Below are 18,534 nucleotides of genomic sequence, written 5' to 3' on the forward strand. Positions count from 1 at the left end.
ATTCATTAAAGAGGCAGAAAGATTCCAAGTAGAACATGTTGGCTATTCTAAACGTATTTACTAGCACAGTTCCTATTGTCTGAATATCTAAATTCCATGAGGGAACAATAAATAAAAGCTGAAAGAGCTAGTTTATAAAAATCCCTGGAAATAATTAGGGCACTTCCTGTGCTTCTTTTTGTATCTAAAAATGTTAATTACAAGAAGGAAAGAAGCTCAGCCAGCGTGGCTCAGTGGTAGAGCATCAACCTATAAACCAAGAGGTCCTGGTCTGATTCCTGGTCAGGGCACACCTGGGCTGCAGGCTCGATCCCCAGCGGGGGGTGGGGAGGGCGTGCAGGAGGTAGCTGATGTTCTCTGTCATTGATGTTTCTCTCTCTCTCTCTCCCTCTCCCTTCATCTCTCTGAAATGAGTAAAAAAAAAATTTTTTAAGGAAAGAAAGCTTTTGTTTCTGTGGGAACTTCTTCACTTCCTTCTTTTTTTTGGTGGTGAGAGGGTTGCTCCAGAGTACCCAAAGCTGTTTTGTCACCCTGACCTCGCCACAGTAATAGAGGCATCCAGGAATGACCTGTGCTGCAGAAGGCACGAGGCAGTGATTGTAGTGTCCTTCCAGAACAGGTGGCACATTGTGGAAGTTCAGAGGCAGAAGAAAATTGGCAGAAAATGAGGTGGTGCCCAGCATTAGTAGGGGCCCAGAAGGCAGGCAGCTCACCTGTGAGTGCAGGCAGGTAAGACAAGGCAAACTAGCACGGTTTTGTGGGCAGAAGAAGGAGCACTGGGGTCCAGGCAAGCAGGGGAGCAAGGAAAAGGACAGGTTCCATATGACAGCAGGCCAGGCTTGGTGATACACACACCTGATATTTGGGAGGCTACAGAAATGATGATGGAACAAAGGGAAGGGGGATTCTGCACTACCAGGTGGAGCTTGAACCAGTGCAATGAAACCAAATATTTATTACCATGTTACCAAGGTGCACTAAGGAAATACACAAATATATTGACTTATAACCAGAATGTGTAACAATATTTCAAAAAATATGGCTCATAGGATAAAATATCATGTAGCCACTTTAAATAATGTTTTCAAATAAATACTTTCAAAGCTTAGGAGGAAATGATATTGTAAGGATGAAAAGAAGAATATTAAATTGTATGTACACTATGGTCCAAATATTTATTAAAGGGGGTGGGTGATGGTGGGTAAAGGAGGGAGGAATGGGGAACATCTATAATAGTGTCAACAATAAAAAAGAAATATATAAAGATATAGAAAATACACCAAAATACTAATGATTTTATTTTGTCATAGTAGAATTATGTTGTTTGCTATTTTGATCATTTTTAAATAATGAACATAATAATACTGAAAAGCTAAATATAAAAGCTGGACAGACAGAGAAGTTCTGTGATTAATATTTTATGCATACCTTTTTCCTTTTGCTCTCATAATTTGTGAAATGCTATTACATTCACACAAAGAATAGCTGTAAAAATTATATAATATGTACTTTTAAAACAGACTTACATATTAATCAGTAAACTTAATGAAACTTATCTCTGGATGGAAGTATTACATATAATTTTTAAAAATAAATTTCTCTTTTTCCACTCCTCCTCCTCCTCTCTTAGCTTCCTCCTACTTCTTCTTCCAATTAATCAGGAAAATATGTATTATTAATCCCTTTAAATGTATCTACCTTTTCACTTCATGAATATTTTTCTGCCTGGTTTCTTTTTGTGCATTGTGGAAAGCAAAAACACCACGTTTCTTAAAACAAATTTGAGACTCATTCCGTGAAATGTCACAGGTGACTACTCTTCTCTCCACCTCATACAACACTCCTGAAGAGACCTGATATGTAGAAGGTAATGTGTTGTGTCCTACACTGACACTAAAACATAAGCCCTATAAAAGCGGAATCTTCACTCAGTCTCCTGTGTTCATGGAGTAGAAGAGCTGCCTAATATCATTGAATGCTCAATAGATACTGTTAACCCTAAGTTAACCATCTAATAGCAGATTATTTAAAATATTCCAAAAAGGGCATATATTTTCCCTCCCACTGACCCACATTTAGTATTTTTAAAACACTTACCAGTTCATTTTCCAACTAAGAAAATATTAATAAGACAACAAGCAAGACTGGATGCCCATCACATTCCAAGGACTCCTGTCCCACAGTCCTTGCCAACCACCTCCTTTGCCCACCCCATCCCCCATGCCTCAGAGGACAGCGAAGTCTTTCTAGATTCCAAGGGTGAGTGTCAAGTCCACTCTAGGGTTCTCTTCAAATCCCGAGTGCTAGAAGAATGGGCATTTTATTCAAATATTTGGTGGTATTCTGCAGATCAAATATTGATTTGTTGATTTATTTACTCACAGTCACCTCATATTGTCTACAAGTCTTGTTTATTGTCTTTTTAATATATTTCCTATCCATTCTCCTCTCTCACATTGTCATTTTCCCAGATTAATATAATATTTTCTCAGCCCTCAATTGCATTAGCATAGCTTTAATCATCCTTTATAACTTGATCAGTATGGCAGGAGGACTTTCAAATATATAAATCTGGTGCTTTCCATTTTGGTCCTTAAAATCTTTCAGTAGTTCTTTGTTAACAGGGTAAAATTTACATTTCTTTTTAATAAGCAAGACTCTTTTTTAAATATATATTTTATTGATTTTTTACAGAGAGGAACGGAGAGAGATAGAGAGTTAGAAACATCGATGAGAGAGAACCATCGATCAGCTGCCTCCTGCACACCTCCTACTGGGGATGTGCCTGCAGCCAAGGTACATGCCCTTGCCGGAATCGAACCTGGGACCTTTCAGTCTGCAGGCCGACGCTCTATCCACTGAGCCAAACTGGTTAGGGCAATAAGCAAGACTCTTGCAATATGCCCCTTCCATTTTTTGCACTCTTTTCACATGACTATTATTCTGGGTATACTTAATTACTACATTTATTTGGTATTAATTAAAAATATACAGAAGTATTTAAATTGACATATTTAAATACTTGTGGTTAGTCACCCATTTCCTGACCTTGAACCAAGCTATACAATTATTTTTCAAGATTTGGCATAGGCAGAATTTGCTCTAGAAATTCCACCTCTACAATTTGAGTTAAAGCTCCCACGCACTATTGCCATCCTCCATTTATGCATGTCTCTATTTTCATGTTCTCTACTCTGTTTTCTGGTTGCTTGCATGTATCTACAATATACATTAAAGATAATTTTGATTGTTTGGTTCATCCTTTTATTGCCAACAGGAATTACATTGGATCATACTTAGTAGTATCCTCAAAAAGCATTTATTGAATAAATGCACATGTCAGCAACATCAAATCTTCAAAAATAATGCCTTACTGCTTAATATTCTGAAAAATTTCCCACTTTCTCTGAGTGCTAATTGTAGGAGAGAAATCCACAGCCTTTGCCCTATGCCCTGGCACCTTGGGTGACAAAAACTATTTTTATACCTTTATTTGCATTAGAATCACCTAATTTCTGTATCTGAAAATCTCAGTCATTAGGGCTGGTGTCTGGCTGGGCATCTGCATTTTTAAAAGCAGATCCTGATGCACTTAGTAATCTAAGAACCAGAGCTTTGAAGGGTACCCTTCCTATTTTCTATTTGTTTAGCAATGTTTATGTTAAGAGGTCTGAAATAGAAAAGACCACTCTATTTTTACCAGCAGATTTTACTCTATCCTCTGGGACTATCATCTTGTCTACTTTCTTTGGCTTTTAAGTCAATAAACTCTTGTCCTGATACTCTTGAAAAAAAAAATAACCTAACACCTCCCTCCATCCATTTTAATTAGACCACAGATCCTAGGTCTCTGGAGTCTTCTCGTGTTTTATAGACTGAGCCATTCCTCAGCCATCGGTTGAAACATTTCTCAGATAACCCTCTGGGACTCTGCTGCTCACATGACATTCCTCACGAAGATTTCAGAATAACCTGAACACTCAAATATCTACATGCAAGGGAACCTATGGATTTTGAACCTCTTTCTAGTGTATGATATCTTAAATGGTTCCCCTCTACATCCCCCCCTCCTCCGCACCCGCAGCGAGATCTTCATTAATTTATCAAATCACACATAGTGGTATCAGGGAGGAGTCCTTGGCCTGATACACAGCATAATGCCCCAAGGGAAAGTACTTTCAGAAATAAGAATCAATAGCATTAGATTTTTGACTATTGTTGTAGACTTAAAAGGTTTTAAAAGAAACTCCTATCATTTTTTTGTATGTCAATCTTTGTGGCAGAGAATGATTTCAAATTTTACTATCACTCATTACAGTACTTTAAAATCCTTATCAATCTAGAAGGCAGAAAAGTCATTCTCATATTTCACTCAGAAGCACTGATGCTTTTCTTTACCTTAGGAGAAAAGGTGGTAAGGAATGAACTTGAAACTATTCTTATTGTCAAAGAACATTCAGATGATACCGGTGTTTTGCTATGAATTTGTATGTTGTATGCTTGTTAAAATACAAATGCCAAGTATCAATACTAACTCGTTAAAAATAGTACAGATGTCTTCTTAAAGCCAATAGCATAGCATATTTGCATTAGAAAGGCCTCTGGGTAAAAGTCCATGTGCTGCTTTATAAGAAAAGCATGTGGTTAACATTAGTTTGAACAGGACTGGAAACATGGTAACCCAGTGTGAAAGGATGAAGAAGAGCATTTGCTTCCTGATGATTCACTGTGTTAGCAATGGAAAAGTTCTGTGCACTCCTGGAACTTACATTCTACTGGAGGAGAGAGACAATAAGCAATTAAACGGGTATTTTATAAAATATTGAATTGTAAAATTTTCTACGAAAAAAATAAAGAGAGATGATGGAGAGTGAAAAGTGAAAAGCATCATTCCAGCCGGCGCCTGTGTCCTCTCTGTCCCTTTGGAGACCTCTAAGCAGACACTTTTCCTGCTGTGTCTCTCTCTACCAGTACCTCTACCTCCAACCCTGCTTCTCCTTCTCTGCAGGCTTATCTCTGTCTCCTACCAGCGCCCAAAAATATGCTTTATATGAATTCACCCAGCTAACTTTAATGGAATTGACGTTATTTTCAAGAAATGAAATGCTATCAGATTGCCAGCAATTCATGAAGGACAGGAATCTGATTTGTGAAATATAATGGTGCAATCACTGGACTTCTCAGCTTGTAAAGCTCTAAAATATTCACATGCACAACCCCATCTGGTCAGAAAACTATCACCCAAACAGAGCCAGATTTATACATTCTCTTTAGGACTGGTGCTGAGAAAAAGTAATTTCCAACATTTAAACTCAGCATGACTTTTTAAAACTTGAAGTGAGCAAGTGTAATTACAGTGCACTAATGACTTTCAGTGTGGCTTTAACTAACATTAATAACAAGTGTTCTCATGGTTTGTAGATGGACTTTATAGAAATGGCTTTGCAAGATCTTGGCTTACCCATTCTGGCAGTTGGAAGCAGCATAATTTATTTGGGAAGCATCCTTTATGCAAACTATATCCATTCCCCAAATGTTCCCTAGAATTAAGTGAGGCAAGCGTATAGACAGAATAAATTAAAGAAAATCAAGGCATGCAAATATTATAGAAGGAATTAATTAAAAGCCACATGGCATTTGGCCAGAAAAAGGAAGGGAAAAACTAATAAGTATATTCAAGAACAGGAAACCTACGTTTAGATGGTATTTGGAGGAAATGGAATATTGCAAGTGATAGAGAGTAGCTGAAACTGGCATTATTACGAAGGGGCAATAGACTATTTTACCAAAAAGGAAATACACAAATTTAGAGTGAAATGTGACTTCAATGTTAGATAAGTCTATTGTTAAAGATAGAACAGGATTTTCTTCAAAGAAATCACCACAAATTACATTTAGCTAAGATGTAGTTATAATATATCTGATAGAATTTTAATAAAGTAGGTTTTTAGGTCTCCTGTGACATACTCAATTTCCTTTCAGAAGGTGTGATCACAGTAATGAAATAAGAGAGAGTTCACTTGATCCACTTTAAGAATGCTGCCTAAACATTCACCGGCTAGAGTCAAAATGGTTATGCATCCTTCTAAAATAATGCCACGCATTCTACTAAGATAATTAAGGAATTGGGACTGTAGGGTTATCAGATCTTCTAGATAACTGTAGGTTTGATATGATCCTTTCCATATTAAGCCTTGGTAAAATTTTATTTTAAATGGCAAGTACTGAATAAATTCATGGTCTAGTGGTGGAGATGTCCGAGTAAGTAGCTAATTTTAATACAAAGTGATGAGAGCTACAAAAGAGTTTTTGCAAAGCTGTTGGAGAGCAGAGGAGAAATTCCTAACTTAGTTTGGGAGAAGCCAGGGAAGACTGTGTAATTGGTATTGTGCTTGTAATGGGTCTTTAAAGATGACCAAGAATATAAAGTTGACACGGACATTTTCGACCTACAGGAGAGCATATGCAAAGACACAGAGGTGTGAAAGTCTCTGCCTAACTGCCTCCAGATATCTGGCAATACTTGAGCATGAGGAGAACTGAGGAGAGAGCAGAAGTGAAACTGCAAGGCATGGGGTGGCCTTGCTTCAGGACAAGTCCTACAGCCCAGGTGGAACAGACTGGGTGGAGTTTCCAGTGAACTAGATATCCTGGGTTTTTTCCAAAGGATGCATCCCCTAACCCAGAGGTTCTCAACCTGTGGGCCACGAACCCTTTGGCCGTCGAACGACCCTTTCACAGGGGTCGCCTAAGACCATCCTGCACATCAGATATTTATGGTTCATAACAATAGCAACATTACAGTTATGAAGTAGCAACGAAAATAATTTTATGGTTGGGTCACAACATGAGGAACTGCCTTTTCAGCAAGCTCTCCCGATATTTCTGACACCATGGTCTCATAACCACACACTGACAATCTCTTATCTAAAGAATGCCCAGTGTGAATGAAAAGATTTATCCTTTTTCCACTGCATACACTGAACATGGCTGGAAGCAGAGGCCAATCAAAGTCTAGGAATCGGGGATAATCAGACTTTAAAATTAGGACCTGCCTGATGGTGGAGAACCTCAGTCTGTGTCATTGAGTCTCCTGCCGACTAGAAGCACTCCCCAGCAAGAAAGCCTGTGAGCAATAGAGAGCCACACACTTCAGCATGTCAAACATCAAGATCTAGCTCTGGCTTACAAGGTACATATTTTAACCTCTAGCCAATGTGCTCACAATGACAAAAACAAATAAAAACCTACCACATTGCATTTCTTATCATTCTAGGATCTAAAGAACTTGTTCACAGGTGAATGCCTTTGTAGAACCTGGGTCCACTGTCTGCAAAGCCCTTTTGCCTGTTCAATTCCTCACTTCACAAACACCCATTGATCCCTTAAGACTTGTAAAGCTCTCCCACAAGCCCAGGTGAGTCCCTGCTCTTACCTCTAGTTCCCACCACTGTTCAGATGATTCTATAATGTATATCATTACAATTATATTTATTGTATCCTTCTTATTAGACCTTGATCTATTGAGAAAATTCAGGCTAAATAGTGAATTCAGTAGCATTTTACAGACACCAGGTGAGGGACTGGACTTCAAATGTATTTGAGACCTGCCTGATGGTGGAGAACCTGAGACTACCAACACAGAGGCCACTGGAGCCATTAAGCCACAATCAACCCAGCCCAACCATGTCTGAGTTAATTAACAGTTTAAAATCTTTAATTAAATGGAAGTCTACTAAGAAATTTTTAAGTCAATTCAATTACTAGATATTACATTTTGTATTCCATTGTCCTAATTGGTGGCATCTATTTCACTGTAACATCTAGGTTGTTTGAGAAGTAGAAATTTCATTACCAGAGAGTTATTGTACTAGTAAAGGACATGATCTTTATTAAAACTCATTGAATAAATCAGAGAGACAAAGCCGGTGATACCATAAAGAACATGGATCTTGGAGTCAGATAAGCCTAGGTTCAAATCATAAATATACCAATGTGTGATTTCAAGTTACTTTATTATTCTAAACCTCTATTGCATCACCTCTGAAATGGAAATTGTTTCACAGGGCAGATAGCTAATTAGGTAAATATATGAGAAAGTACCCAGTATATTGGCTAACTCATACAATCACTCACAAACTTGTCACTGCTGTCGCACCACAGACAAGTCAAGCCCTTCCTGTCACCCAGCTTAGAAGAGCTAAGGCATGAAGACATGCTGTTAGCTGATTGATCCCAGCTTTACTCAAGAACCTTAGCATAAGAATTAACTGCCACACTAAGATGTGCAATAGTAACATATCTATAATAATAAAAGCGTAATATGCTAATTAGACCGGACAGCCAAACGACCTTCCAGACATCATTCCAGACATCCTTCCAGATAAAGCCACCGAGGCAGAGGCAGTTAGGGTGATCAAGCAGGCAGGTGAGCAGTTAGGAGTGATCAGGCAGGCAAGCTGATCTAGAATTTGGCCCTTGATTTCTTTTTTTCTTTTTTAAAAAGAGCGTCATTGAGCTATAACTGATACACAAGAAACAGCACACGCCGAAACCGGTTTGGCTCAGTGGATAGAGCGTCGGCCTGCGGACTGAGGGGTCCCGGGTTCGATTCCGGTCAAGGGCATGTGCCTGGGTTGCGGGCATATCCCCAGTGGGAGATGTGCAGGAGGCAGCTGATCGATGTTTCTCTCTCATCGATGTTTCTAACTCTCTATCTCTCTCCCTTCCTCTCTGTAAAAAATCAATAAAATATATTTAAAAAAAAAAAAAGAAACAGCACATATTTAAAGTAAACAACTTGGTAATTTTTGACATATCTGATAAGTATATGTCCATCACCTCCAAGTTTCCTCCTTTTCAGTTCCAGACATTTGAATTTGTCAGTGTGCCAAGAGTTAACTAGTTTCTTAGGGACTGGCTTATAACAAAATTCTCAAGTGATAGATGGTAAAGCAGACACTAGCAGATTTGTCAACTTACTGTGGAAGAATAAACACTTCTAACAAATTTGGGGTGCTGTTTCCCTGGAATTAGATACAAGCTACTTCAATGATTTGGAAATGGATGTGTCATGAGAAGATTGCTCAGTAAGAAAGAACCAGGGTAAAGGAATTGGTTGCTCTTGTGGAATATTTCAACAAAGACATAGAAAAGCAACAGTAGCTCCTTTACCCCAATCCCGTTCACTTTTCTATTGGTCAGACTTTGAGTCTTTGGATAAAGTGTTTCTATCTTGGACAAAATTCCTCCTTTTCTTGATTCAGGCAGCTAGAACTCCTCTTTTTATTGCAGGAACGTGCACCCTGCAGAAGGCTCTTGCCCTGATCACCTTAGTAAGACTGGGGCACTGTCCATAACTCGGTCATTTATCTTTTCCTTGTTTGTAAACTATAAGTTGTACTGCAGATGATTAAACTCCTGCATATTATATGCTGAGTCCTATGAGACACCACCCCAAAGGATGACTTTATCTGCCTACAGGCATTGAAGCCACCTTGCCATGTCTCCTACAGAAATGGAAGCACCAATACCCACTAGACCTATTAAGGTATATGAAACATTTTCATTTTTCACTGCGAAAGGACTCGCCACTTTGAGTCTGTATGAGACTTTATAGTGAACGCTGCAGTCATTTCTCAAGGATACTCGGTGCTGTGGGTAGTCTTCTCTTCACCTTTGGTAGATGATTTAGAGAAATATGTAAACGTGTTTCAGAAGTTAAACATGTCAGCACATGTCAAAACACTTAAATTACAATGAGAGTCTATGACCTTAGCACAAACATGATGTCAATATCAAAAGCCCTCTTGCTATATAATTAATGTCCTCCCTGAATGGAGTCTCTTTGCAATGACTTTTTACCAAGCTCATAAACAAGTTAATTGCTGCACATATTTTCTACTTGAAATATTCCTGGTATTAATTTTCATGGAATTAAATTTTAAGGGCTAGAAATTTTTTGCTCTTTCTTACACTGGGACGACTTTTGTTTTCAGTAAGAGCCTAAGAAAAGAAACTCTTTGTCTCTATTAATAGAGAATGAGATACAATTTAATTTTATATCAAAATGATAAAAAAGTTGTTCTTTTTGAATTGTGAATAATGTTCAGAAAAGAAGTTGCATCATAAATCTGGATATTTGGTACATAGTAGAAACTCAAGCAATGCTAACAGAGCTTTAAACCTGTTAAAATGCTATAAAGTTTTAATTACAAAAGAATTTTCATTGCTTTTGATTTGAGATTACTTTTTAGACATTTCTTTCATTTCAAATTAATAAAAGGTCACTGAGCACTGGCTAAGGGAGCAAATACCATGCACTAGCCAGGAATACTATGTTAGGCATTATGATGAATTAATAAGAAGCAAGGTTGCAGGGAATTTAAACTTATTCCATGCTATACAACTCTTCTCGCTTATTGATTTACAAATTTGTAAGTTTGACTTGATTTTGATTTTGTTTTTTCAATCCTCACCTGAGGATATTTTTCCATTGATTTTTAGAGAGAGTAGAAGAGAGAGGGAAAAACAGAGAGAAACACTGATGTGAGAGAAACATATCGATTGATTGTCTCCTGCATGAGCCTCAACCAGGGCCTGGGTCAGAGAGGAACCTGCAACCAAGGGGAGTTGCCCCTTGACCGAAATTGAACCTGGGACCCTTCAGTCCACAGGCTGATGCTCTATCCACTGAGCAAAACCAGCTAGGGCGACTTGATTTGACTTTTCTGTAAGGCCATACTTCAGTTGTGTTTGTCCATTTCTAAATTATTTATTCTTAAAAAAATATTAAAATCAACAATAAAAACATTTGGATTTGTCTCCTGTGCCTTGCCTGAAAATAATTTGTCAAGTAAATTGTTGGTCCTTTAAAGAGTTTTTAACCAGGCTTCCAATTCCAAAACGACTGGGTTAACTGTTTTCAGTGAGTTCAGTAATATGTATGTATGTTGTGCTCAATGCTGGAAACACAGTGTGAGCACAAACAAATTAGTTGCCATCTTCAGTCTATGTGACTCCTTGAAGACTTGGACCATATCTTATATTGGTATGTAGACCTCCATTTTTCACTAGGTCCCACTTCAAGTGCTTCCATTACTATTTTTAGTAATGCAGAGTATATGTTTTGTCTGAGTTCTATTCCTAGATCTTCAGTTATGTTCTCTTACAACAGTGGAGCTCACAATTACTCTACTGGCAGAGCACTAAAAAACAGTGTTCTCTCTGAAGGTGTATAGTTGATCTGAAATACAAATTAGAAAGATTTTTTTTTCTGCTGAAATATGACTCCATTGCATGACTAAATTATATAATTATAATCAGGAATAAAGTTGGTTCATATATTAACAAGTTGTTGAATGAAGCAAAATTGAGTTTTGAAAATTAATTTAAGCCAGTGGAAGAAGAGTTAAGTATTTAAATAATATTAATTAAGCATGCTGATGAATTGAAGAGTTAATGAGCACATTAAGGTTAATAGAGGACATTCAAGAGTTGCCCTTCATTGGAGAAGAGGACACTAATAATGATGACAATCATGCTCAGCAATGTGTTCCGATATATCCAGGAGGTGTGCGCTGAGCGTTCTGCCCACCCTTAGTTGCCTGACCTATAAACATGGCCAGCAGAATGGTCAAAAGGTTTGGAAAAAGAGGCAATGGCAAGAGTACAGAACCACACACAAGCTGGCATAGGATCTCCACCATCCACTTGCAAGTTTCTGGCACTTGCCCTGGGTTTTGGCCCTGTTCACAGTGATATTCAGGTCATTCTTCAGGCTACTGTAATGCACCTGTGTGTCCAGGTTGTTGAATAAGCCTATATGAATAAGGGTATTCTCCTGAATACAGAAAGCATGCCTTACCCAGCTCAGAGTTCTCTGCTGAAAACTGAGCCTTCACATGAAAGCTATTCTTCAACCATGGCTGACTAATGCGCTTGCTGAAGCAGTCACTCACCAGCATCCTGTTTGTGAGCATTCGTCCTCATGGTCAGTTTGGCTGCTATAGGCCATGTCATTCCCTAATGGGCTTCATCTTGGATGGCAAGCAGCATAAAAATGATGTTACTAGGAGTACCTTGCCTTGCCGTGCCTATGAGGGAAGCAGCTAGAGTGTCCTTCAATACTAAAAAAAAAACCCACAAAAGTTTAAGTCCATTTGGCCAAAAAAACCTTAGAATATCTGTTATAGAAAACTTAGTTATTCATAACTTAATAAGGCTCTATGTTGTCATTTTTTGTTTAAATATGTTTGACTGCTATTTTGATAAGCTATAAACCTCTCCTATACTTTCCTGCTTTTAAGCCCCTCCTATTTTCTACTGATTCAATATTTCCCAGTCATGTACCAAATGTAATATCAACATCATTGTGCAAAAATATAATCATAATTAGGAATAGAAGGAAGGAAGGAAGGAAGGAAGGTAGGAAGGAAGGAAGGAAGGAAGGAAGGAAGGAAGGAAGGAAGGAAGGGGGAAGGAAAAGAGAGAGAGGGAAGGGGAAAACATAATTATAATTGCTTTTTAGTATAAATATTCCATAGTACATTTTATACATTTCTACAGAGGGGAACATTGGCCATCTCATGAAATTAACCCCTGACACACATACACACACAAAGGAAATCTATCAGAGGATACTTATAGTACCTTCTTCGGAGCTAGTTTTAAAGCCTCTGTTAAACATTGACTTGTGTTCCTCAAATACACATAGTTTGTTAAAGTCCTAGCCCCCTGTACTTCAGGATGTGACGTTATTTGGCAATAGGGCCATTGCAGATGCAATTAGTTAAGATGAGGTCATACTAGAGTAGGCTAGGCCCCTAATCCAATAAGACTGGTGTCCATATAAAAAGGGAAAACTTGGATACAGAAATAGACACAGGAAGAACAAAGATGTAGGCAGAGATTGGGGTGGTGCCAAGGAATACCAAGCTAAGAAAAGCCAAAAATGGCCAGCAAACCACCAGAAACTAGGCAGGAGACATGGAACAACAGATTCTCTCTCACATCCCTCAGAAAGAACCAACCCTGCTGGCATTTTCATTTTGGATTTGTAGCCTCCACAACTGTGAGATAACACTTTTTTGTTGTTTAAGCTGGCCAGTTTGCAATAGTTTGTTACAGCAGCCCTAGCACACTAAAACACCTTCTTTAAAGTTATTGATTGGAAACAACAGTGGCCGTCTTGTCAAGACAAGCCACTACCTCACTCCCACCCCCATTGAAATCATGGGATGACCTTGAGTTCTGCCTTGGCTAAAGCTTCAAAAATGACTTACCATTCCTACATGATAGTCCAGCAGCGTCCAATGAATACAAATATGAACCACATATATAACTATTAACTTTCTTTTATTTATTTACTTACTTACTTACTTACTTATTTATTTTTAACTCTATTTAAAAATCACTTGCATTGAAACCAATGCTGTATTTTATCCTGGTCTCTTGTGAGCACACCAAGCAGAAGCAGGAGTAGCACTAGCCACAGGTGCTCCTCTAGAACTTTCCTATTGTTTACCCTATGCATTGGCAAGACAAAAGATCTATTAACTGATGCATAGATGGAAGAGATAGGGAGTTCAAGGGCGTGGATGAAGCCTCTATTTCTATTCCCCACAGCCTCCAGCTCAATGCTGAGCACGGAACTATTAGTATTTAATCTTAGATATAAGACACTACCAACTCTCTTCAATAGTTTGCTTTAAAATCTTCTGAACAAAAATATGAGTAGAACAAGTTCTTTTCACTATTTGTTAATATTAATAACAATGGGGAGGAAAGCAAACCAGTGCGTTTCTGTTTTCTTTCTGAGGCTTTACAGTGGGGCAGCTCATACACAAGTTAGTCTCTGTTGCCATCTAGTGAAAATAGAGGATTATAACAGTATAGAGCTTAAATTTAAACTCAATCTTTTTGAAGGGATACATAATTCAAACTATACTTAGAAAAATGCAGGAGTACAGAGTTCACACCAGAGCTGCTTTCTATTTTACACAGGGCAGGCCAGTGTGGCCTTCCCTTGCTTGTTATCTCGTGCCAGTTTGCAGGAGCATGACTTTTGTAATGACTATGTATTCATTCTATTCAGCCACTGCTATATTCCAGGCACGACACTACTGGTAGAACTATTCAAAGGTCCACCCATTTGTGTTTACTCACTAACAGGCCTCCTCCTGTTCGTTTGGATCCATTACTACTACCTTTCATCTCTCTAGACTTTCTAACCTCTGGTGTTGCCCCATGTTCCTGGTTCAGGATGAAAAATGCCTTTTATTTTTCCAATTTTTTGGCCACATTTCTTTGGCATTCTCCTCAGAAGTTTTTTTGGAAACATGATTTTTTAAAATATAGCTTCTATGCCAGACTTAGAAAACCCTAACAAACCAAAAATTATACTGGAAAATAGAAATGATACTACTTTGAAATCCTCAGGCCATGAGGTCGGGGACAAGGCAATGCCATTTTTACTTTTTAGGAAATGCAGTGCAAACACAGTTCTGTGCACTCAGCTGTCAACCATGACCACTGCACCTGCCTAACGCATCTGTTTGCTATTGTCCCAGTTCAAGAAGGGTGCCAGGAAGCTTATCAGGAGGGTATGCTCACTACTACCTAGAAAGAAAACTCACCAGTTCTTAGAGAGCTGGTCAGTATGGATTTGGGTGGGCAGATTATTTCACAGAACCCCCTACTTTGTTCCACATCCAGGTACAAGCCTTAATACTAGACCCTGATTAAACTCCTGACGAAGTATAAAATAGCCAGATGCCTGTAAGGTTTAATGTAAGGTTTAATCTGAGATGCAAGATTTAATCTGACCGAAGCCAATAAATTGACCAAGACAAGCAGGGTAAGAGCGAAAGATCGCGTTTATTGAAAGCTCTCGGGTGAGGTCCCGCAGTCTGGGGGTGCAGGCCGGGGGAGTCACACCCGCCTATGCCTGGCAGAGATTTTTTATGCTGCTGTTGGCCCAATCAGGTGTATCTGAGGGAGCTGGTGGCGGGTGATTGATGAGCGGGAAGTTGGTGCAGCTGCACCCTGGCCATCTTGAGAAGTCTCCGGTGGTTATTTATTGGCCATCAGCACAACAGGATGCTCTGGTGGGTCCCAGGATGGCAGCTGTTGTCCAGCAGGATGTGGCTCGGCAGTTCTGGGTTGTTTTGTCCAACTCAGCGGGTGGGATAAGGAAAGACCCTATTTTCCCAGCCCCAGACCTTACAATGCCACCAGACCATACCTTTTTGTCTCCCAAAATTTATATTTTGAAGTCCTAACCTCCAGTACCTCAGACTGTGACCATATTTTGGAGACAAGGTTTTCAAAGAAATATTCAAGTTAAAATGAGCTCATTAGGGCCCTAATCCAATATGAATGGAGTTCTTATAAGAAGAGGAAATTTAGATACACAGAGACACCAGACAGGTGCATTCAGAGGGAGGGCCACGTGAACACACACAATGGAGGCAGTCATCTGCAAACCAAGGAGAGAGGCCTCGGGGAAGGTCTTCTCAGAGGAGAAATTAAACCTGCCAACATCTTGATCTTGGACTTGCAGGCTGCAGCACTGGGAGAAATATAAATGTCTGCTATTTAAGCTGCCTAGTCTGGGGTATTTTGTTACATCAGCCTACCAAACGAATACATTCTCCTCTGCAGAAACCCTGTCTTAGTTCAATGCTCATCCCCCCTGGAAAACATGGCTCCATGGAGTCTTCAACGTGAGTAATAGCCTTACTGCTAAGAAGATGAAGTTGTCTTTCCCTTGATCGTAACTCTTCTTTGGGGAGGTGTAATGATTTTCAGCCAGACATGGTTAATTGGGGATGAATTATTGTCTTCTCTAGGGGAGATCAGTAAAGCATCAAAAAAAAACCCCTCCCTCGACCCACATATTCATCGGTCACTTCCCTCACAGTGTACCCATGCATAGAGATCCCTGAGACCTCTGTGGGGCCACCTGCCTCAGCGCCCTTTATCAGTACGTCTTTCATGCTGCTCCCAGGAACTTCTACAACATGTCAAAGTAAAATATTAACTAAGCACCTGCAAGGCCATGTTATGATTTCAGCTTAGAGCTCATTTTCCTCTTTTTACACGTTTTTAAATTATGTTAACAAGATGTTCTAACTCCCTGAATCGTTATACTGTACAGTGAACACCAGATGACGTTATAACCCAAGTAATACGTCCCTCTGTCTCTCTCTGCTACAGAAGAGTGGTTGCAGTTTTAGGTGCCTGCAAAGAGAACTGTTGTCTAGCTTGATGAATGGAGGCTTGCTGAGCTTTTGCTCTCTGGGCTGTAGACTAAGTTAGTTTAGAGAAGAGCTGGAGGGTGGGTATTTTAGAGCTGAAGATGACCAGACATTTTTTAGCTTGTCTGAAATGTTTTTAGGCTTTGAAAGAGGGCTGAAATTAGCAACTGGGAAGAGAAAAACACTTCATTTTATACCCCAGTGAGTTGAAACTCCTCAGTAAACCTATTAAAAATATTTTATTTCCTTTTTGTAGATTCTTCTGCCATGGCTGAGCATAGCATATCATTGGTCCACATCACCAACCATTTTGACACCTCGTTTTGTCCTTATTTTTTACCTAATTTTTCTCTTTCCTATTGGTTTTAGAGCCAATTTCCTAGCTAAGAGCTGTACTCTTTGCCAATCCATATCCATGACACAGAAACCACCAGTACACATACTGCTTTGTTCATGATGATGGAGAAGGTTACAGATGGCTACATTGTGGTCAAAGGCCATCATGCCGAGGAGCAAACACTCTGTTGACCCCATTGCGAACCAGAAAAACATCTGCACTGCGCATCAAGAGAAGGAAATGTTCCTTTTCTTTGAGATTAAGCTCACCAATGTTGAGGGAACAGAGGAAGATGTATAGCAGATATCCAGGAAAGAGAGGTTGCCCAGGAAGAAGTACATGGGGTGTGAAGATGGGAATCCAAGATGCTCGCTATGATCAGAACACCATTGCCGATCAGAATCACTAGATACATAACCAGAATTAGAGCAAAGTAAATGATCTCAAGTTTTGGGTAACCAGAGTTCCAGAAGAATGAATTCTTTCACAAATTTCTTGTTTGTTATATCCATGTCCCAGCTTTCAGGATATCAAAAGAAGATCTAACATAAAATATTTTCACTGCCAAGCAACAAATGTAACAGATGTCTTACTCTAGGGTGACACAGAAAGAGTGTTTTCTTTAACTTCTGTCATCTGCTCCTGACATATGCTGTTGTCTTCAACAGTTCGTGCCCAGAATAAAATGATCCTGGGATGTTGAAAATCCTCCGCCCTGTGTCTGATGTGTTCAGATCTACTAGGATCAGAAGCAAATACAGAAGCAAGCTTTCTGTTGATGACACCACACCCTAAGTTGAGTTTTCTAAGAAACTTTAGAATATTTCAGACAACAAACCTGATTTCTTCATTTAGACAGGTTCAGTGAGGGAGTCGTGAGGGAGGCAACATACTAGAATTTTGAGTCTGTATTTAGTAGAAATTTTCAAAAATGTAAAGCAAATTTGGTTTTCATGAGTATTTGTCTACCTGACATTCTGTATCTCCTTTGAGTCAGTTAAATTGTGTGTTTTTATAGGGAAAACATTTGATTATAGTAAATTAAACCTTGTACACTGTAATTTAACATCTGCTCAAAGATAAAGTTAGTTGTTGATCTCATAGTTATAGCCCACTCTTATTATTTTGTTAGTTCCTATTGCAAGATCAGTGTGTAGACCAACTATGCATGTATATGATGGAGAACCTTTAAAGAACAATAGTCACTCTTCATTTATTTTATTCTGTGACTTCCAAGTTAATCGTAATTTATGTACCTGAGAAAACTATAATAAAGTTTAAATATATTTGTGTGTGTAACACTTTTGACTTTACAAAACCCAAATTATTCTTTTCATTATCCCTATTGTTTTTTTCAAATGTTAAAGACAGAATGTGGCCAAAGTGATCCAACCTGTAAGTACTTCTTACCATGATGGAAGATTCAGGGCTGTGGGACTAAGTGATATGTCCCCGAACATTCCATTACCTGTGAAATGATTCTACACTCACTCTACACGACTTCCTAGGATAAAGCAAAGTTCCCTCAAGTGGGGTCAGAAATTGGCCAAGGGACGCCTCAGACAGGGACAAGAGTACTCTGATCAGCCCCAGCATGAACGCGAAAGAAGATACCAAACATGGCTTACCACAAAACATGGTGGTGATCCAGGTCCAGCCCCTTTGGGGTGCAGGCCTGGAGAGCCTGTTGGCTTCCACTTGCAGAAAAATGTAATGACAATGTATCTTGGGCCACTTAAACCACTTTTCTTGCCACTAGCTCCAAGCCTTCCCCTCCTAGGCAGAAATTCCCTCACCAATTCAAACCCACCTTGAGACAGTTCTGTCTTGTTGCCTTTGTTCTTCTTCTCCCAGAAATTTAAATTGGTTACTTTGTGTACTGTACAAAAAAGAGAGGCAGGAGGAAAGGCGTGTGTCTGTCTTGCTCATCCCTCTATA

General features: G+C 39.1%; 1 protein-coding gene across 1 annotated transcript in view; it reads right to left on the bottom strand.

The window, feature by feature from the left end:
- The window catches only part of LOC132212661 (protein SPO16 homolog), a 55,373-nt gene extending 38,580 nt beyond the window's left edge, over positions 1 to 16,793 (bottom strand). The window contains exon 1 of the mRNA XM_059658687.1: positions 16,703 to 16,793. Within this exon, the coding sequence (XP_059514670.1) occupies positions 16,703 to 16,793 (91 nt within the window). The remainder of the gene's footprint in view (positions 1 to 16,702) is intronic.
- Positions 16,794 to 18,534: the final 1,741 nt, after the last annotated feature.

The sequence above is a fragment of the Myotis daubentonii genome, chromosome 11 (genome assembly GCF_963259705.1).
Source record: "Myotis daubentonii chromosome 11, mMyoDau2.1, whole genome shotgun sequence".
Classification (NCBI taxonomy): domain Eukaryota; kingdom Metazoa; phylum Chordata; class Mammalia; order Chiroptera; family Vespertilionidae; genus Myotis; species Myotis daubentonii.